Here is a 21351-nt window from a genome sequence, read left to right on the forward strand (position 1 = left end):
CTTGAGAGAATCTGGGACTCTACACCACTTCTGCATGCTCGCCTCTCTGTCCTTGCAACTATGTATGAAGTACTGTTTTAGAAGTGATAACCTAGTGAATGACCTTTTATGAGGGTTATATTTTACCATGACACAGTTCACCTGTACATTGATTATTCTCTCTTTGCCTTCCTCCTCCTTATACCCTCTCGTCTTTGCCTTTCCCTATGGAAGCTTTCTTGTTATCTTGCCTCTGGTTGGATTTGGCTCATCAAGTATGAGCGGAGTTGGGTTGCCGTAGAATGGAAGGGTGACAGGAAGTGGTGGGGTATTTTCTTATCTGCTTTCAATTGCCCATTCCCTATTTCCTCCTCTACCCTCCTAACTTCTTCATCCCCTGCTTCAACAGTGTATACTTCTGGCCCTGCTTCTACAGTATATACTTCTAGAAGAGCCTTTGTCTCCTGAGTAAAGTTCATTGGATAAGCCTCTACTTCATGGCTTCTACTCTTTCTCCTTGGGCTGTGGAAGCATGCTTTCCTTCCTTTGCTTCTAGGTGTTAACTGTTTTCCTCGGCTAATGATCCATGTGCGCCGTCATGTATCTTGCTCCTTTTAATCTTGCCCATGCCTCTATAGGAAGTCCCTTCGTCAAATTTCCATATTTACACCATCCAAGGAAATTCTGTTTACTACCTGGACCCAAACAGTTACCCGTTGCTTTCTCTGACCATAATATTCATCAAATTTGAACCAAAATATGTATTTAATAATGCAAGGCGTAAGTAGATACATTGAAATGCCATCATTGTCATTTTGCTAGCATGCTATTCAAAACTTTATTTGCAAGAGAAATAAAAGCAGAAGGTACTGTATACGATTATATTATAGTTTGGGCTTGTGTGTATACAACAGTTTATATAGAGAGACATAAAAACTGTGTTTGCAGTTGCCAAGCAAGGAGATATCTTAACACCTTGGTTTGGTATCTACCACTCTAGAAATCACTGAATGTCTAATACATTTTTAAAACATGAAGCAGAGGCTGACCAAGTTCCTTTCTGTCTGCGTGATATGAGCTAAGATGATGTAAATGTCAAATTGTGTTTCTATTTTAGTATATGTGATGATACACATGGTATATATACATATTTATTTCCCTACCCCTAGGGTGTTAACTGCTTTCCTCCACTAATAGTCTCCGGGTGTTGCCATATAAGCAAGATATGTATGTATTTATATACATACACACATACACAATAGAGACAGTGCATCTGAGTTATGAATGCTGTGAATGGTGCTGCATAAGCACAGCATTAACTAGAAGCAGCACACTGCATAAATATTATAGTTCCAAGAAAAGGAAAAGAAAGCAAGCCAGAGATGAATCTGCTTCTTTCAAACTCCTGTTGCATAGTCAAAGTTATAGAAAACAAACACCTTTTTAAAACCTAATATTTACTAGGCACCATACAAATGTGTGCAGGATAATGGGGTATAAAAATGTTACACAGTTGCTGAAGGAAATGACTAGGGTTAAAGGAGAAGGTGATCAGCCAGAAATACATTCTGAGTCAAGGATAGCTTCTGCCTTGGAGGGAAGGTAAATTAACTTGCTGATATTATTACAGTAGCCACTAAACCCTTGTGATATTTTGAGTTTCTCTCTCTCTCTCTCTCTCTCTCTCTCTCTCTCTCGTGCTTTATGGAGAGCTCCTTTGATGACTGACATATGTTTAAAACAATTTTCTATTCAGTGATCCAGTGATATAGCTTTTAATAATACCTTTTAAAAGGCATCTCATAGGAACAGAACAGCTTTTGTGGGATTTATGAATCATTATTTATATTAGGGGCTTGGGGGAAATAAGCAAAGGATGAATTGTTTTGCCCAAATATGCCCATCTAGGTTCTCACTTCCTTTCTTAATTCAGACCATATGGATTACTCCACTATTCTCTTCCCTCTCCTCTTAGAACTGCCTCTGCCCATCTATCCCTCACTTTCTCTCTTGCTAAGCCTACATGTCTCCACAGTTCCTTGGTTTGTTCTTTCACCTAAAGAGAAACTTCCCCTGTTCTTAGTTTTCTGGGCTTTCTACTAATACTTATAGTATAATAAAAATCTTCATGGGGAGATTGTGAAGCTAAACAAATGCATCAAAGTTCTTGACTTGCTGTCTCCAACCCTGTGGAAGGGGTAACTCTGAACATGTTGGATTACTTCCCCCAGTTTTTCCAGAACAGAAGTGTAGCCCCTGCCTCTAGCACATTGCTATGGCTTAAATGTTTCTCCACACTAAAATTTATGTTGCTATTTAACTGCCAATGTAACAGTATTGGGAGTTGGGGTGTGATAGGAGATGTTTAGTCCATGAAAGTTCTGCATTCGTAAATGGATTAAGCCATTATGAAAAGGGCTCTCAGGAGTGAGGTCTCTCTTTACTCTGCTACCTTCCACTATGTGATAAAAGCAACAAGAAGATCCTTACTAGATGCTGGCACCTTGATCTTGGACCTTCTAGCCTCCACAGTTGAAATTTCGATAAAATTTTGTTCATCATATGCTACCCAGTCCCAGGTATTCTGTTATAATATCACAAAGACAGACTCAGACAGGTAGACAATCCCTTCCTCTGCTGCTACCATAGCTTCCTCACTGTTTTTCTCATCTTCTGTGCTCCCTGTATCCACATTTGCCAAGTGAATTTTCTCTCTTTCTCTCTCCTCTAAAACATAACAAATATTTTAAAATTTTAAAAATTATCACTCTTATCCCTACTACACATAGTTCAGAATGGTGGCCCCTTCTCAAACTTCAGTTGTTCACATGCCTCAGATGAGCACTAGACAATAATAAGGACAATCAACCTGCATACCTCTGCCCCTTTCTGGGCACTCAGACAATTTGAAAGAGGTTTTCCCTTAAGTTTGCTTATATCAGGATAATAGATTTAAATAAATATATACCTTATATATCCAAGTCCCCGATCAAAATGTAAAGCATTTTGGAAGAAGTGGAGCAAGGTGGTGGCTGAGTAATATCCTCTGGTGATCATTTTCCTACACTCATACACTAAGCTGAACAGCTAGCTATTCATTCAGCAAATTACCTTCATAAGAACTAAGAAAATCAGGTAAGAATCATAATTAGTAAATGAAAGGACTTTTTGGAGAAGTTAGTAAGGAAACAAAGAGTTACCTTCATCAGCTCCTCCCAACTCCAAGCAGCACAGCATGGAGTGCTGCAGTCTGGCTGGGCACAATTCAGGAGCCACTTGTCAAAAGAAACTAACTTTATTTTTAGAACTACAAATGCCAAACAAAACAGCTCCTCAGGAAAAAACCCTCAGAGCCCAACTGCCACCACCGGCTTCCCCAAGCCTCTCACCCCCACACAAACCTCACCACCTCCCACAATCCTCCTGCTCTTGAGGCTGATTGGCTGGGTCGTGTGGGCGGAGCCAAAGAAGTCCCCTAATGAGCAGCTCCGTGGAGGAGCCAATCAGCTAGATGTTGCTGGGGCTGCTGTGAGCCAATCATCAGCTGGAAGTCTGAAGGGCAGGGAACCAATCATCAGCTGGCAGTCTGAAGGGCGGGGAAACAGCCCAATGAACATCACCACAGAGGAGCCAATCAGCTAGATGTTGCTGGGGCAGCTGTGAGCCAATCATGAGCCGGCAGCTGGAAGTTTGCTGGCAGCTGGAAGTTTGCTGGGGCCCCTTTGGCTGTGGCTCTCAACATCGGAGAGAGACCCCCACACACACACCACCACTTTAGGGAAGAGGAGAGAATTATATCCAGACCTCAGACTTTAAATGCAGAACCAGACTTGCCATGGTAAAACCCAGTTCTGAGTAAAGCCCCACATCCCCTACCACCAGGCCACTATGAACTGAGCCACTGGAACCACATTAGTTTAGGAGGCCACTTCTATCAGCCTCCTCCAGCCTCAGGTAGCAGAAGAGATAACAAAACTCCACCCACTGGGGATGAGTTCATGGAAGTCAGCACAAGGCTTTGTCTCTAAATCCAGTTCTCTGACTGCTATAGTAAGACCCAGCACACAGTAGAAACTGAAGACCTCATATGCAACAGAGTTCATGGTTGGAGCCTCTAGACCAGTAGCAGATGCAGACCTGTACACCCAGGGCACAAACTAGAGTTTTGGGTCACATTATGTCCAGTTTTGAAGAGGGCCCAAGGCATACCAGCCTTCTCCCATATCTGTGTAGGCTTCTGTAGTTCTGAGACTCAGGTATGACTCAGAAAAATATAGATATAGGTGGCCAAGAGACTGTCTTCATCTACACTATCCCAGCCTCAGGCAGCATGCCATGGTGCCTGTCCCCATTCACTGTAGTAAGCACAAGACTTTTTCATGGAATTTGATGCTGAGTTGGTGAAGCTTAGCACTGAGACTTCGAAAACTCAATTTTAAGGATGCTACTATAAATGGTATTCTGTTGTTAACATCTAATTCTAATTGTTTATTATTTTAATATAGGAAAATGTTTGGCTTTTGCATATTAACTTGTATCCTGCAATCTTGCCATAAATGTTTACTAGTTTTAAGGATTTTTAATGTCATTTTAAATTTTTTTCTAAATAGAACCCTTTCTTAATCCCTGCCCCCTTTTAGGTAGAACAGGAAGTCTAGAACAGCTGAACAAAATATTTTCTTTCCTTTACATGGGAGGCAGGAGTGGGCTGGAGTTGTGTCTTCCTTTCCGTAGGTTGGATAAGATCTAATTAAAACCCCAGTAGTTTAGGTTCTGCTAAAATAGTTTCTCTTGAGGGCAGGTCTTATTATGAAAAACAACATATTGTAGTGTATTTAAAACTATTTCTTTTTCTCCTTCTCTTACCAGCAGCAGAGGGAGTTTTTCTTTCATTTTCATTGTGATTGGTTCCTCTAAGAGTTTATATCTTTTAGACTTGTCCCCACTGAACCATTAGCAATTCATCAATTACAGTTAGGGTTTTCCTACCTTAATATTGCTTCCTGCAGATGTTTCTGCTAGGAGGTTTCTGCTCAGATAAGTTGTGATTCTCTTTATACACCTGTCTGTCACTCCAATTTTGGAGGCAGTAATCTGCCCCATGACTTCGTTTTTTGTTTTTTTGTTTTTTGTTTTTTTTTGTTTTTTTGGTGGATCTAAGGACAATAGTTAATTTTTTCAGTTTCTTCAAGGGTTTACATGCTGGACTGCCTCCCCAAATTCTATATTATTCCCCATTATTATTCTCACCAAGTAGGATGCCTAGGAAAATGAGAAAGGTCATGTTCTGACTATCATTTTGCACCCTCATGACTCGAGTTTCTTTGAGCCTAGGGACAAAGTGAACTGCTCTTACTTTTTAAGATGAAAAAAAGCTCAGGTGTTCATATATGAAATCATGTATACTCACCTACTTTACTTTTCTCTGAGGAACACCCTTAGGATGCAAAAAAAAATCCAACTTCCCAAAGACATTCATCAAAGTAAATCTTTAACATTTCTGTTACGTTGAAATGCACATTTATTCCATAGAAAGCACGTCCTAAACTTCTCTTGCCCCAGCAGGTTTTCATGGCACATTACAACTTCATGCTATCTTGTTTCTGCTTACCAAAGCTCAAGCAGGAGGATAAATTGATTTTTGATGAGAAATATGCCCATCTAGGATTTCATTACTCTACCAAAAACTTGGTCTACAGCTCATAGCTTGTGGAATACCGTCAACCATTATTAAGACTAAACCTGATAAGCACTGTGAGAAATTTGCATCTTAAAATGCAGTTTTCCTCTTTTAAAACTCTGTGGCTTATTTAGTCTCTTCATTCTTCTATCATTCCTCAAACACTGACTAACCCCAAATGCCCCACTGTGGTTTTAGAGGAATGCCAGGTTCTGTCTGTCTGAGGGAAACAGTACATGTATCACTTCCAATTACATCTCTCTAGGCATTTTCAGGAGCAGTGTCATATGTTTGGGTAAAACTTAGAAATTTAAAAACCTGCCAAGAGAGTGTGTTAGGTAAAATTGAAAAAGATCATGTATACAGTTACTGCGTGAATCATAGCTCATTGTTAACTCGAAATCCATTTGAGAGTATTAAAAAAAATACTCAAATTCTAAAGATGTGTAAAACCCAGAGTATATCAATTAGATATAATTAGTACATTGCTTTTGAGGGTTGATACTTTAGACCACAACAAGCATATATAATTTCTTTGGAGGTGTAGCCTGAAATGAGGTTGTGTTGTTAAAACCAGTTCATCTATAACCTATTCCTCTTACTGAAAATTATATTTTCTAGAACCAGGGAAGGTAGCCTGGAAAAATAGGAAATATAAATCTTCTTCCAAGTTCTTGAGGGAAATAGAGAAACTGTACTTGATCTTGAAAATGGAACACACTTACAATTTAAGCTGTTAACTCTGTCACAAATTGAAGAGCGTAGAGTTCTCAACTGGGTATCTGGCCTCATGTGCTTAATAGCATTTTTATTCCTGTTAGGCTTTCTCACATCTTTCAGCTGTCTTACATCATTAAGCAAATAAGATAAATACAGGGACAAGGGGCTAACAAGAAGACCTGTGAAGGAGGTAAATGAATTGACTTACACGATTTAATCTTCATAATAAAAGAAGCCTTATCTGCTGTTGGGGTGAAGACACTTGGAAGAGAAACCTGTGTTTTGCTCACACAGACCACAATCTTCTGGGGAGAAATTCAAAGCCTGATAGGTCTGACTTCAAAGCATCTTCTCTTTTTTTATTCGAGGATTTGTTTTAAACTACTTCCTTCCCTTTCACAATTCCTTGAATTAGTATGCCGAATTTATTATCTATATAATATTTTTTTTTATCCTGGATGGTCAATAGATTTAAGCCATATTGCAAAGACGGTAAGGATCTATAGAATAGGTCACTCCATATGATGTACACCCTCAGGGGGATTTCTGAAAAATCATCATCACCTGCACTCTCGGTTCTTACTCAATTTCTTAAGTGCACATTCAGATTTTTCTGCATTACAAACAACTGCAAAAACCCACTGGTTGATAGCAAATAGCATTTTTTCTCTTGTTCATGAATCTGTGGTTGATTTGGCTGTGGTTTAACAAATCAAGACTGGACTCAGCCTGCCCAAGGTGTATTCTGCTCTTGTGTCAGGGCTCACGTCTGCTCCACCTGTCTCATTTCAGGTGCCAGTCTAAAAGGGCACTGGCTACCTAGGGCAATCATTTTAGCATGCCAGCAAGACTTTTCCAATCCTTACATCTGCTCATATTCCACGGGCCAAAGTATATCAACTGGACAAACTCAACATCACTGGGGACGAGACATAAACTTCGCAAACAGAGAAGGCTCTGAGAAGCCAGACAGAAAAAAAAAAAAAAGTGAAGAAATAGGATCAGTTATCTAATCCAGCACCCTCAGGAAAAATAAAACAAAAACATATCCAGAAGAGGTACAGCAGTCTAATGGCATTACTGCTCATGTCAAAATTGATTTTATGTCCTCTGACTCAACACTAAAATTTTAGGAACTTCTTACTTGATCTCTTTTGGAATGTCTTTGAAAATAATTTTCAGGATGGTGTCCTCTAGCAGATTTTAATTACATCATAAATTGTATTTTTAATTACAAAGGTATATCAAATAGTGTACTATTTTAAACTATAATCTTACCGTCTAAATTCACTTTAATCTCTGTTTCAATCAGCAAAGGAATGACCGCCCTTTTAAAGTCTATCCAAACCATAGTTTGGAAAGAAGTCTTGCAAGCTGGACCAGCCTAATTTAGACAAATTCCTTGTGCCTTCAGCAGACCACTTCAGCAGTCTTCAATGTATAGAGTATTATAAGCAGGATCCGTCTTAAGATTCAAGCCTAAAAAGGAGAGCTTCTCCACGCCCAGTGTTCACCTTCGGGCAATTCGACACTATGAGTCTTTTCAGAAGAATCTCTGGAACTTTCAAGGCAGTTTACAAACTCAGACCTTCAGGGAACTTGAGTCATCATTAAGAGCAAAAGCCAGTTTTCAGGGGATGTGGGAACTACCTTACTTTCCTGGTAAGATTGGTGGGGGAGCCATGATGACAATGTTCAGCAAGGCTTCTTTTGAGAAACTTGAACCTCTGTGCAGTTGACAGCATAAGAGTATCTTGAAACAGAAGTGGCTTGCATGACTGCGAGTCAGTGACAAATAAAGCTACGAGACCCTGCCTGCAAGCGAGCATGTCTCCGAAAGACATGTCTGTCCTTTACTCTGTCCCATCCCGGGATTCAGAATCCCAAGAGCTGTTTGTCGGAACCATTCTCCCAGATCATATTTGTCGGTTGTGTAAAGGTCATATTCATGGAATGTCTAGGTCAACAGGCACCAGAGAGCAGCTCTGAGGTCCTTTCCTGCCCTCCAGTGAGAGCAATGATTTTTGTAGGTCTCAGAGAGCACAGAATCACTGCAGGATGCTGCGATGCCTCACAGGACGCTGGACCTGTGGGATCTTCCCCATGATCCCAAACATAGTAGGACACCTTATGGGGCACCTATTTTGCTTTGACCCCTGAGGTGGAAAGGTGAACAAGATAGGATTCTGACCCAGAAAGCTTATTTTCCAGCAGTATTTACACATGGTAATGAAGTAAATGAGACAGATATCATTTCCGATACTAATAAGGGCAATCAATGAAAGGGCTCTCTAAGCTAAGGTGAGGACTTTGGATTTGGGTGGTAAGCCTATGGGAGGCCACTGGGGAGCACCCTGCATGGACGTGGCATAGCGAGCTTTAGGTTAGAAGATTGCTGACTGCCAGGACTCTATGACATTAATGCCCCCATTTAAAAAATACAATGTAACTTTTTATCTCTCTGTAGATCCCAACATAAGTCTTCTTCCACAGATCTGATGCCCCCAGTGAACTCCCTTGATTATCCCTATGTTCTTCAACAAAAGAATTTTGAAGAAACCACATTCCAGGAGATTCTATGGAATCTTTCATCTCCTTCCTCAGGAGACTTATCCAGGGGTGGTAGGAACAGCTTGCATAGAATAGAATTTATTTCACGAGCCATTTCTCTGGTCATTATTGCAATTCCTTAGGCAAAAGATGGTTTTAAAAATACCCTTAGAAATAGAGACTGGAGCTCATAAGTTTGAAAAGCTGATGAAGCTTACACACTTTGTAACCTTGTGTCCCATAAAAATGCAGTTCATTCATACCTGGTTCTCAGAGCGGAAGAAAGGCAACTTGAAAGGAAAAACTTAGCGTCTTACAATTTTTAGAGGAAATCAAAAATATCTCAAGTCTGGGGCTGAATAGTGTAGCATTTCCAGTGTATCATTGGCTGTTGGCACACACCATGTTAAATGGAATGAAAAAATTAAAATTTCTGAAGAAATTAAGAAGGTAAGTATATTATTTCCATTCTTCTTCTTCAATTATGACTAATTTTAGAGGTCCTGCTAGGGAAATCAGTACTAACTTGAATAAGGTACAACAAGGGGTAAGAGAGGCCATGGGGAGAGGCATGTCATGGGAGAGAGTCAGCAGGCTTTAAATTTACAGGTTCTAGTCATGTTGGAAAGAAGGTATCTGAATATTCAAGAATAATTGTGCAATTAGAGCTGCCAGCTTTTCTGCATTCCCAGAGCATGGGGGATGGACTCTTCGAACCCATCCTTACTCTGCAAGGAAGGCATTAAATGGTAGAATGGATGTTGCCATGTAAGAGAGTAGCACATCAGTTCCCTGGTTCCATTGGGAGTGACCTATGTGGGAGGCACCGTGCTCTGTACTCTGTAACAAACTCCCTGTCCTTAGGGGCTTCCATTCATTAGAGTTTGAAATGTAGCCCCTAGATTGGAGTCTTTGATACAGAGACTTTATGAAGTATTTTATTCCTTTCTACAGAGTATAAGTACCAATAGCATGCCAGGCACTGGGCTAGAGTGTGTGTGGAGAAAGTCAGGCAGATCTAGGTGTGTACATAGCCCTGCCCCTTGCTTGATTTCTCTGAGAGTCACTTCTTCTCTTGTATGGAATGAGAGGGCCCACACATGTCTGTAATTTCAGTGACTCAGGAGGCTGAGGCAGGAAGATGGCAAGTTCAAGGCCAGCCTCAGCAACTGAATGGGGCCCTAAGCAACTCAGCAAGATACTGTCTCCAATTTATAAAAGGGCTGGAGACATAGCTCAGTGGTAAAGCACTTCTGTGTTCAATCCCCAGTACCAAAAAAAAATTATATACAGAAAAATTATACACAGAATCACTGTAGGAAGTTTTGAGGGTTTGAACTATTTTATGCAGAAGCCAAAGATGCCCAAGTTCCTGGGCTCCCATCCCATGCCCAATATTGGCTATATGTAGTATCACTGCTTTCTCTTTAGGCAAATACTAGTGACTGCATTAGTGAGTGATTCTGAGTTTACTGAAGCTTACATGATAAAGTCGGACTGTACTTTGCATGCCTCTTAGCAGTATTTAATATCAATACAAATTAATTATCTTTGTTACCAAAATGGTTTCTTTGTTACTAAAGTTGCCATCTATTTTCAGGACAGCTTGTCTCCCTTCTTCTTTTTCCTTCTTCCCATTATATTGTTGTGCAGACTGAATGAGATAAAACACACAAACACTAAGAGGAGTGACTGGTACATAAAATTTGCTCAATAAATGCTATCAGAAGCAGCAGCACCAACAACAGTTTAATACTGTTTCAAGATTGCTATCTTGTGGATCAAATTTGCATGCCATATGATCCTACTTATATAACCTTTACAATCCCTCAAATAAATTATTATTGTGATTTCATGATGACAGCCGTTGAGTTCTTCAAGTATTTCCCCCCATTCCATTAGCTAATTTATAAAACATTTCTCTACAGTGCATGTGTCATAGATAACAACTAGAAAAGACCCGAGAAAGATAAGAACTATCAAGAAAGATAAGACCTTACTGTCTAAGTTTCATTAATGCATTTTGATTGCTCTTATAATTTGACTAAAGCAGATTTAGAGGAAAAGGTTAGAGTGCAAGTAGTTAATTTGAGATATGATTTCAAATAGGGATTTGGGAAGAATGACAGACAAGGAAGAGAAGCACAGAGGGCAAAAATCAAGGACTACTCCACTGTGGATGGCAGTGTAATCCCATTGAGCAGCTCTGGAGAATGGTAAAGCACATACCTCAACAGTACCCACCTCAGGGAGGAAGAACATTTGCAGGGGCCTTGATCCCCTGATCCTTTGGACCTGCCTACATATTGGCAGAGTGAGTTCTGGCCAGTAGAAGGAGCCCTCAGGTAAAAGATGCCTGTAAGTCAAGCCAGCACACAGGAAATGACACATGCCAAGAGGATACCTAGTGGAGTATTTTCAGCATCTGCCATGATTATTCAGCTTATTAACATGCCATATTATCTCTCTATGCTCTTATCACAACACCCGCCTCTTCCTTTAAAACAATATCTAAAACTATACTACCTTAATGATAGGCTGAGGACTCTCCTTACTCGTGCCAACCCTGGTGGCCTTTTGTAATCCCGAGGGAAGCCAATGACACCCTTTTTAGCATTCTGCTGCCGTGCTCACTGCAGTAACAGGGGCCAGTGTCACTCTTATTACTTCACCTGTTTTATCTTTTGTGAAACTCAGCCTTAGCCAGAATTGTCTGAGTGGCTGCTCCAGCAATTGCTTAACGGCGAGGCTCCTTCAGCTCATTTCTCTCAAGTAATTTGATTTCATTGTGCGCTCAGAATTGCTTCTATGGGTTGGAAGGAGGCCTACGGGAGGGATTGGCAAAAGCAGTTCTAAGATAAAAAAATAAATAAATGTATTGTCCTATACTTCTCTGTGCCTACCACACCTTTTGTCTACACCCCTTGCCCACCCCCCACATCCAGAAAAAGTGTGTGTGTGTGTGTGTGTGTGTGTATGTATTCAGAAGGAACTGGTAAAAAATAAAAAATAAAATTATCTCCTTTCATTTGACCTCCAAAACTATTGCTCATTTCATGTCTCTTTGGTCCCTACCACAGAACGTTTTTGCTAAAATGGAAAAATATTGACATGAATTACTAAAAAAAAAATAAGCAAAGTATAATTTTGCATTGAAAGTCCATGGTGACAATCCCTACTGATGTTGACATTTTGATCTGCCTGATGATGTGTTCCTCTCACTTAAGATAATCAGAGATTTTCATCTGAGGAAAGTCCTGTGTTTGATAACTTATTATTTTTGTTTGGGTTTGCATGTGAATAATAATAATAATAATAATAATAATAATAATACAGCACTATGCTTTCCTCCTTAAGGACTTGACAAGGAAAGAGAGCTCAAAAATGGATGTAAATTTAATGTGCAGAGTTTAAGGGATTGTGATTATTTTTGTGAACTACTGTTTCTGCCTTCTGCTTCATATGAATTCCGCACTAATTTGGTGCTTATAATCACCTAATGGGCTGAGTTAGTAGGTCAACAACTTTCTAAATATATGCAGTGTACATAGGAATTTATAATTCCTTCAAATTGTTGCTATTGTATAATAGCTCTGTGCCAAGTGCCCTGGCAGGTGGGTTGGAGGTACAAACCACACTCCATTGAAATGAAATCATTACAGAAGTCATATGTAGTTGGAAATAAAGTAATTCAGTGCATAAACATTGTTTTTAGATCCATAAACTGGGCCTGGACTTTTGCCTTTAGATTGCCTTCTTCTTACAGCTATTAGAAAAGCATCCACAGTGAGAACAGAGAGTCCTGGTGACAGGTTCTGAAGGTGATGCTGGGAGGAAATGCAAGAGAGGAAGGCCCTGGGGAGATTGCAAATGTTAAAAGTTTTCAAACATGGCTTAATTACCCTTGGCATAATATTCAATTTTATTTTTACTTATTTTTGTCATAAGAAGCTTTTAAAATAATTGATTGATATTACTGTATGCTTCTCTACCGTAAGATAATTTGTAAGTATAACAAGCTCTCTTTTAAAGTTAAAAACTAGGGATGACCTGTTGTTTCTGACTTCAAAAAAAGGAAAGTAAGACTGACAGAGTAAGTTGTATGTGTTTATATTAGTGGAATATGCTTAGAATATAGTGAAACATGTTTGAATTTTTTATCAGGGAGACAAACTTAATTTCCACATGGAAAGCTATGGAAAATGATAAAGATATCAAGAAATTCAGTAATGCAAAAATAAATAAATAAAAACTGGGGAGGAAATTTGCCTATGATAAAGTCAAAACCATATTTACTATAGCTGTGTCAAAAACCTTTTGGGTTTTTAACATTTACAACAATTAGTTCAGGAATGGGATAGAATCTTCAGTGAGTCGTTATGGCTGTATCTTCTTGTATTGAAATTTGAAGAAAAGAAATAATAAGTTTAATAACTGAGTAAAAAAAAATGTCCATCTAATGACTTATTTGATGTATGATAGATGAAAAAAACATGCAAACCCAACTTGCTGTTTTTCTTTTTCTCTCTTTTATTTAAAATGTTTTGAGGTTCCATTAACAAGAGTTTGTCCTTTCTTAAAAGCAAGACTACTTGTGGGAATACAGGAAAATCATAAAACTTTTTTGAGTTTCAAGTTTAAAAAAATATTGAGTGGCCTAAAGCCAACTTTAATGGCTTTAAGTGTGGTGAAGAAAACTATGATTAGAAAGTACATCTTAATATGCTGTATCAATAGATTATTTTAAACTTTGTGTAGTTTTCATGTAGTTCTGTTGGGAGTATAAATTGGCTGCTTTGGAAACTATTGGCAAAATTTACCAAAGTCAAACAAATAAGTAGACCAGCAGCCCTATATCCTGGGTATATACTTAACAGAAATAAGCACTTAAATTCACTAAAACATGAATGAGAATGTTCATGGCAGCTTTGTTTATAATAGCCCTAAAATGGAAACAATCCATTTGCCCATTAATGCTAGAATGGGTAAAAAAATTGTGGTGTTATTCATATAATGGAATTTAGCATTATGATGAAAGGGAATGAGCTATTATTATAGGTAATAACATGAATCAATCAGGCAGGTGTAGTGTTCAACAAAATATAGATACAAAAGAACATGCATTCCATAATTCTATGGTATAAAATATAAAAAGAGATGAAACTGAACCCACAGTAACAGGAGTCAGAATAGCCATTTCCTGGTGGGATATATATTCACTAAGGAAAAGGTTGCTTTCTGGGGTATTGGAAATATTTATTTTACATCTTGAGCTGAGTGATGTTTATGTGTGTACGTGTGTGTGTTTAAACATATATACAGGCCTCAGGAAGCTGAAGCAAATGGATCAAAAGTTGAAAGCCAGCCTCAACAACTTAGTGAGGCCCTGTCTCAAAATAAAAAATAAAAAGGGCTGGGGATGTGGATTAGTGGTTAAGTGCCCCTGGGTTCAATCCCTGGTATCCAAAACAAGACAAAACAAAACATATATATGTATATATGTAAAAATTTAGCAAGCATTTTCAATAAAAGAGGAAAAATCATTTATATAAGTCAACATCCACATTTTTTTAAAAAAGGTAATTTTAATAGTCCCTCCTAATGAGTAGGAACCTAAGCTTTGAAATGCCAGCGGAAGCATGGATTCTATGCACACCTGGGTACACATACACATAACTCCTTGCAAGCCTGGCCCTAAATTATTAATGGCTTGTTCAGCCTCATTGACCCTCGTACTTGGAGAGATTTTCTATGTCATCTAATACCTTGATTCATCTGAAGCCTGTCTGCTGCCTTCCCTCTGCTTTTGTGAACAAAAGTCCCCTGATGACCAGAATACACTGTGACCTCCTGGGGCAGGACTTGCTATCATTGGAAGACAATCCCCAGGCTAAAATCTGCCCTTGTCTATTCACTGGTCTTATTTGTAACCCTGGGTGTCTTCCACTTAAGTGGACAAAGAATTGTCCTGTTGCTGTTTTCCCTGAACATCATGCTTCATCTTCATACATGTCAGTGAAAGGAAGATTTTCAGGAATATTTTTTTCTTGTATTTCTTTCCCTTTTTTATTCATTATGGTATATCTTCCTTCCAGGAGCTGTTTTCTTATATGATTTTCTTAACATTTTTTTTTCTCATGGATGAAAGAGGATGTTGTGGATATAGCAGTCTGATTGGGCCTCTTCTCAGCATTCTTTCTTCCTCACCATTTTCTGGCTGAACACTCTTGAGACTCTCTTTCTGCTGTTAATTCAAAGATCCATTAGTTCACAATCTTCTCCCTCATTCAACATCTATTTGTTGATCATTTTTTTTTCGGTATCTAGTGATTTGCAAAGACAGATGTGTTATCCACTTCCTTAGGGCGTTTACTCTGAGATTATTAATCACATATTTATATAAACAAAGGTAGAACTGTAAATGATGCATCTGTGAGGGAAAAGTGAGGTGATGTATGAAAGCATAAAATAGGAAGTCATCAATGTCAGAGCAGAGTTCCCCGGAGAAGAGATATCTGAGCAGAGGATAAGTAAAAGTGAATGCGAATATGGAAAAGAGGAGAGAAATGTCAATTTGGGAAGGAAATGGCATTAGCAAGGTCTTATGGCAGGAAAGAGGAAATGGGTCATAACATATTAGAAGAACAAGAAATCGAAAGTATAGTTTTAAAAAATGAAAAAGTAATGTGCAAAACAGAGATAGGAAATAGACCATTCAGGGGAGAAATATTCTTAATTTGGGGAGAGGCCTAGGGATAGAGTGGGTTTCCTGGGTAAATATGCATTCATTGGAAACTAGCTGAACAAACAAATTGAATACAAAACAGGTTTTGAGAGAGCTCTACTTAGTAATTTTGGTTTTGAAAGGTTACACCAAGGTCCAGAGTGTGATCTCCTAGGGGATTTGGCTGAGGTGAAAGGGAGGAGGTGGTTGTTGAAGAGAAGCAGTTTGAGAACTGGTAGCCAGTATTGGCTGGGTCATCCTCTTAGATATTTAAATCATTCTGTCAGATATTTAAATCACCTTGGGATATGAAATTACCTTGGGGTCATGATGAAAAATGCAACTCTGGGCCAGAGGCTTTGGCAAATGTGAGAGAGTGACCAGGAGGTCACAAATAGTTGAGAGTTGACCATCGTTGCCATGGTTCTAGAACTTGTATAATTTCCCTGTAGGGAATTGTATCTTCAAAAAGGTGAATGTTAATGCAGATGGCCATGGCAATTGAATGTGATTATAAAATTTATTTGATTTATATAGCCATATAATTTTATGTTTTGAGCAATTATTAAGCAAACCTAAGAGTTGGAGAATAATTTCATGGGAAGTGAATAAACAGACAAAACTAAGGAAGTCTAGAGAGGCGCATGGTGGCCATTGGAATGGGCAAGGCTAACATGCTAAGGTGTTCTTATTTATTCTTCAGGAGCTGGAGAGTCAACAAAGGCTGTGTGGGTTTGTCTGAGATTGTAACATGATGATTGCTATGTTTTAGAAGGGATCATTGTAAATGGTATGTTAGGTGGCTTAGAGAAGGCAAGCAAACCAAAAGAGCAGGATTCAGGGGCACCTACACTTGTGCAGGTGAGGGCTCATTGGACTTTGAGATCAATGGGAAAGGAGGAAAGGAAGGGCAGGTGTACAATATTTTACAGGATCAATGTATTTAGGACTCAGTTATCAGCAGGGAAAGTTCTTAAATATAGCAGTGCCTAAGAGAGAGATAAAGCCAGGGAGGTGGTGTGTTTAAGGAAAAATATACATTTCATTTTAGGTCCTGGAGTATATCAAGGGAAGTGTAACTACAAATGTAGGTATTAAACTTAGGGAAGTGCTACACTGGAAAAGCCTCTAGTGGTTAACTCCTCCTGTGGTTTGGGATATGATCTATTCCCGAAAAACTCCCGTGTTGATGCAGGAACGTTCAGAGGTGAAATGATGGTTTGGGAGAACCGTAATCTAATCAGTCCATACTAGTTTGAATGGATGGACTGTGTGTATCTGTAATTAGTAGGCAGGTGGGATGTTAGTGGAGGAGGTAGGTCACTGGGGGCGTGCCCAAGGAGTGTTGATCTTCTCTGTAGCCCCTTCGTCCTTTTCTTCTCTCTGCTTCCTGGCCACCATGAGATGAGCTCTTTTTCCTTTGTTGTACTCTTTGGCAATAATGTCCTGCTTCCTTTGGGTTCAGAGCAATGGACTTGGCTATCTATGGAGACCTCTGAAACAGTGAATCCCAAATACATTTTTCTCCTCTAATTTATTTTTTGGGGGAGTGGGTAATCAGGGATTTAACTCAAGGGCACTTGGCCATGAAGCCACATCCCTAGCCCTATTTTGTATTCAGAGTCTCTCAGAGTTGCCTAGTTCCTTGCTATTGCTGAGGCTGGCTTTAGACTCATGATCCTCCCAAGCTGCTGGAATTACAGTCATGTGCCACCACGCCCAGCCCAAGTTGTTCTTGTCAGATTCTGGTCACAGTGATGCAAAGCTCACTAAAACAATTCCTTAACAGCAAATACTCATCCTGGCCTTCTTCCTCTTTGCAGCCCACAGGTACTCATCCTGTCTTCTCTCCTTCACTTTCCTTCACCTTTTTTTTTTATTATTTCCATGTTGCTCACTGTTTACTTCTGAAGACAATGTTTCCCTGTTTCCCACATTGCAGCTCTCTTTTCAAACTTTAGATGATTTCCCAGTAAACCCCACATCTCTTTTTTTCTTAGTTCCATCATCTGCATCTGCCACCCTAATGTTTTGCCATGCTGTCTTGTGGCTGTCATTTTACTTATGTATTTCCTCCTTCAGACTTTAAGCTAAAATTTTAGAGGACAGGGACTCACTAAAGTGTTTGTATCTCTTCTCTTGGGGGCTTTTAAAAATAACGTGTTTAATGAATTAAGAATTGTTTAATTAATATTTTTTACTAATTTGGGGTATTATATTTTGAGGCATTCCTTTAAGGAAAATGAATACAATTAAATAATTCATAACAAGTCTACAATCCCAAATGTTCAAGATGAACTTACAAAGGTTCAAGAACTTGTGCATATTTTTCATATCCCAGTGTTTCTCTCTTATCTATAAATTAAAATAGATGAAACTTGGCCCTGCTTTCTTTTGTCTTCTTTCCTAAAGCACCCTTCACCAAAGCCCACAGAATGCAAATCAGGAAAGTTGTGTTCAGTTTTGGAAATGGAGACAATGCTCTTGCTCCTCTTCTCTCACACATTTCTCTGGAGGTCTGCCAAGATCCAAAACATCAGTATGAGCTATTAGTATATGAATTTACCCTCCAATATAACTGGGTCTTTTAAATCTTAGAGATATCCCCCCTCCCTCTTCCTCTCCGTTTCTCTCTCCATTCACACAGACAATGTCCTTTCCAGAAGACACCCTCATGGACATGATTTCTGGATGTTGCTGTAACTAGCTAGATAGCTAGAGTATAAATGAAGAAGAAGGCTGTGTTTAGATGTTGGGAACGACGTACATTTAATGAATGCTCCTGAAAAAGGAAAGAGGACAGAGTGTTCAAATATGTAGGAGAATATAAGGGAGAAGGAAATTTTGAAAATTTCAGAAGGAAAATCTGAAAATTCACATGGTCAGAAAATATTCATGGATGCCAAAGGCTGGCTGGATGGAGGATTGAGGAATGACCATTAATGGGTACAGGGTTTCTTTAAGGGATGATGAAAATACTCTGGAATGAGTAATGATGGGTTCACAACTTTATAAACATAATAAGAAACACTGAACTGTACTTTAATAAAAAAAGGAACTAAATAAGCAAAATCCAAGAGGGAAGAGAAACTGAGAGATGAAAATACAAAGAAAGCACGTCTAATGCCAGAGAGGCTGAAGACTCATGGGAAGGTAATGGGATTCCACGATGAAGGAGCCAGTGGTGAACTTAAAGAGAGCAGTTCCAACAAAATACTCACTCCTATCTCTTCTTCTTGCTGTACCAAAGTTATGTAAATGTATACGGTTATTCCTTCATAAATTTCTCTGTTGGCAGAATGCCTAATGATTCTGCAGGTCTAGGAATGTGTTCAGTTGACATACCTGAAAAGACATTCTTATGTGTTTTTGGAAATTCTGAAAATGTATGCTGATACTCCCTGCGGGGAAGTATATGTGTGACATATTTTCTGCCCTCAAAAATCAAACTCACAGCTGGGTGTGGTGGTGCATGCCTGTTATCCCAGTGGCTCGGGAGGCTGAGGCAGGAGGATTACAAGTTCAAAGCCAGCTTCAGCAACTTAGCAAGGCCCTGTGCAACTTACAGAGAACCTGTCTCACAATAAAAAATGAAAAAAAGCTGGGGATGTGGCTCAGTGGTTAAGTGCCCCTGGGTCCAATCTCTGATTTCAAACAAACAAACAAACAAACAAACAAACAAACCACAGCCCACAATCAGTTAATTCATGTGGTCTTAATCTCAAACACCATCTCCAATGTCACTAAGTGTAACATAAGTCACATTATGTGAATATCGATAGTTGCTTTCTGTGGTATGACTATTTGGCATGTTATTTACCCAGCCTGTGACAGTTTATTGATGGAGTAGTGACCTTGTGACCCTGGGCCAACCACGTATTTTCTCTGAGCTACATTTACTTGATTTTTAAGATGAGGAGGGTAATAAATATTAATCTGAGCACCACTTGTAAGAAAAAAAATACATGAAAGTGCTTTGTAAGCTATTAAGTATATTTTTATTGATATTGTTCTTAAATAACAGTCAAATCCTTTATCTGTGTTTTTTTTTTTTTTTTTAATTTATACTCCGGACTATGTAGGACCATCCCTCTTAACGCCTCCCATGTAGAATTGCAGGCTTCACATCTATACAACTTACTGAGGCCTGCCTTGCTCAGTACTTGTTGGTTGTATTAAATACTATTTTTTTAAAAGAATTCCATTCTCATACCACCTTTGACCTCTCTGTTGCCTTTATCACTTCTTTTCATTTGTTTCATTCGACTCTTCACTTAGGTTTTCCAAATGAACCTGCTGCGCTCATTGCCCTTGGCACGATTAAGGAATGGCTGACAAAAAATCACCACGAGGTAAGAGTAACAGCACAATCAGGGAGCTTTCCTGATGGTGTCATTTGATTTTTTAATTTAAAAAAGCACCTAAGTAAAATAAATATCAGCTAGTCCTAGGCATTGAGCCAGATTTAGCTGACCATTCTTCATTTGGGTTACATTGGTGATTAAATATTTCCCTGTAATCTGTTGACTGAAGTAAGTATATTGATCAGTTTGATGGTGAAGAGGGGTGAAGTCATCAGATTCTTCTCACCATAATCTCATTTTTACATTTTCGGATATTGTGGGTTGTACATGTGGAAGAGAGAGTAGGATGAATTTAATTAAAAACAAATGGTTTTTCCTGTGCTGTTTTCCTTGAAGAGTCAAATTGTCTTTGTTGACAGCGGATTCTTGGAGTACAGTAATTTGGGGGTATTTTGTACTGTCTTTATTTATAACTAATCATCTTCCTAAAGTTATTTCTGAGTGTGAGATCAGATAAGGCTTGGATAATTGATAATGAAATTGTTATTACCAGGTTTTTTTTTTAATGAAGCTAAATGTTTCCATTAGAGGGTTCTTTGCGCCTCCTGTTTTTATTATTGTATAAGATTTTTGGGTATATTCAATGATGAACAAGAGAATTATACAAATAAAGCAATAAAATAATTAAAGTCCACATAACTTTAGTTTTCAGAGGTTTGTCCATTTATATATTTAACAGCAAGTAGATTTTAGACAATACACAATCTTGAGCACTTTCCTTCTGATTTTGCCTTTTTCTTCAGGCAGTAATGTAAGTACTACGAAGGATTTTTTTTTTTCCTTCTATCATGGACTGTGAATTTTGTTTTTTATTTGGTTAAGAGATGGATTATTCACAAGTGGTCGAGTATGAAAACAGTATGGGTGTTTCTTGTGAGAGAGTTGTTGTACCTCTGTGTGTTTAAAGAAACAGCAGTGTGATTTTCTAATTATCCTACTCAACAATTCTTAACCAGATATGAATGTTGTTAATCTTAAGAGGAAGGAAAGACCACATGGCCAAACATCTATTTTGATGCTTGCTCTTATTTATTTCTCTTACTTTGAAATATGTATATTTCAACTTCAATTTAGAGGATGCCTTAAGTTTCCTCAAAGAAGCAAAATAAAAACAAATAACTAAAATATCCAGCTTATAAAACACATCTTTGACGTGAGTTGTTTTATTTTTACAGCAACCTTATGAAACATCTAGGAAAGGTATTGTTATCCTCTTACCCATCCAGCATCAAAAGTTAAGTGATATATTCAAGAGTAGAAAGTCACAGAGTCAAGAGTCTAACACAGTTCTCATGATTCTAACAGCTAGTCTTCATTACAATGCTACTGAGGCA

General features: G+C 38.6%; 1 protein-coding gene across 2 annotated transcripts in view; it reads left to right on the forward strand.

Annotated features, from left to right (window-relative positions):
- MACROD2 (mono-ADP ribosylhydrolase 2) overlaps positions 1-21351 on the forward strand; it is a 2040087-nt gene that overhangs the window by 1495215 nt on the left and 523521 nt on the right. For both annotated transcript variants that reach the window (XM_081290808.1, XM_081290809.1), the window contains exon 8: positions 19932-20005. In XM_081290808.1, the coding sequence (XP_081146934.1) occupies positions 19932-20005 (74 nt within the window). The remainder of the gene's footprint in view (positions 1-19931; positions 20006-21351) is intronic.

This window comes from Spermophilus citellus (assembly GCF_964194105.1).
Source record: "Spermophilus citellus genome assembly, chromosome: 4".
NCBI classification, from domain to species: domain Eukaryota; kingdom Metazoa; phylum Chordata; class Mammalia; order Rodentia; family Sciuridae; genus Spermophilus; species Spermophilus citellus.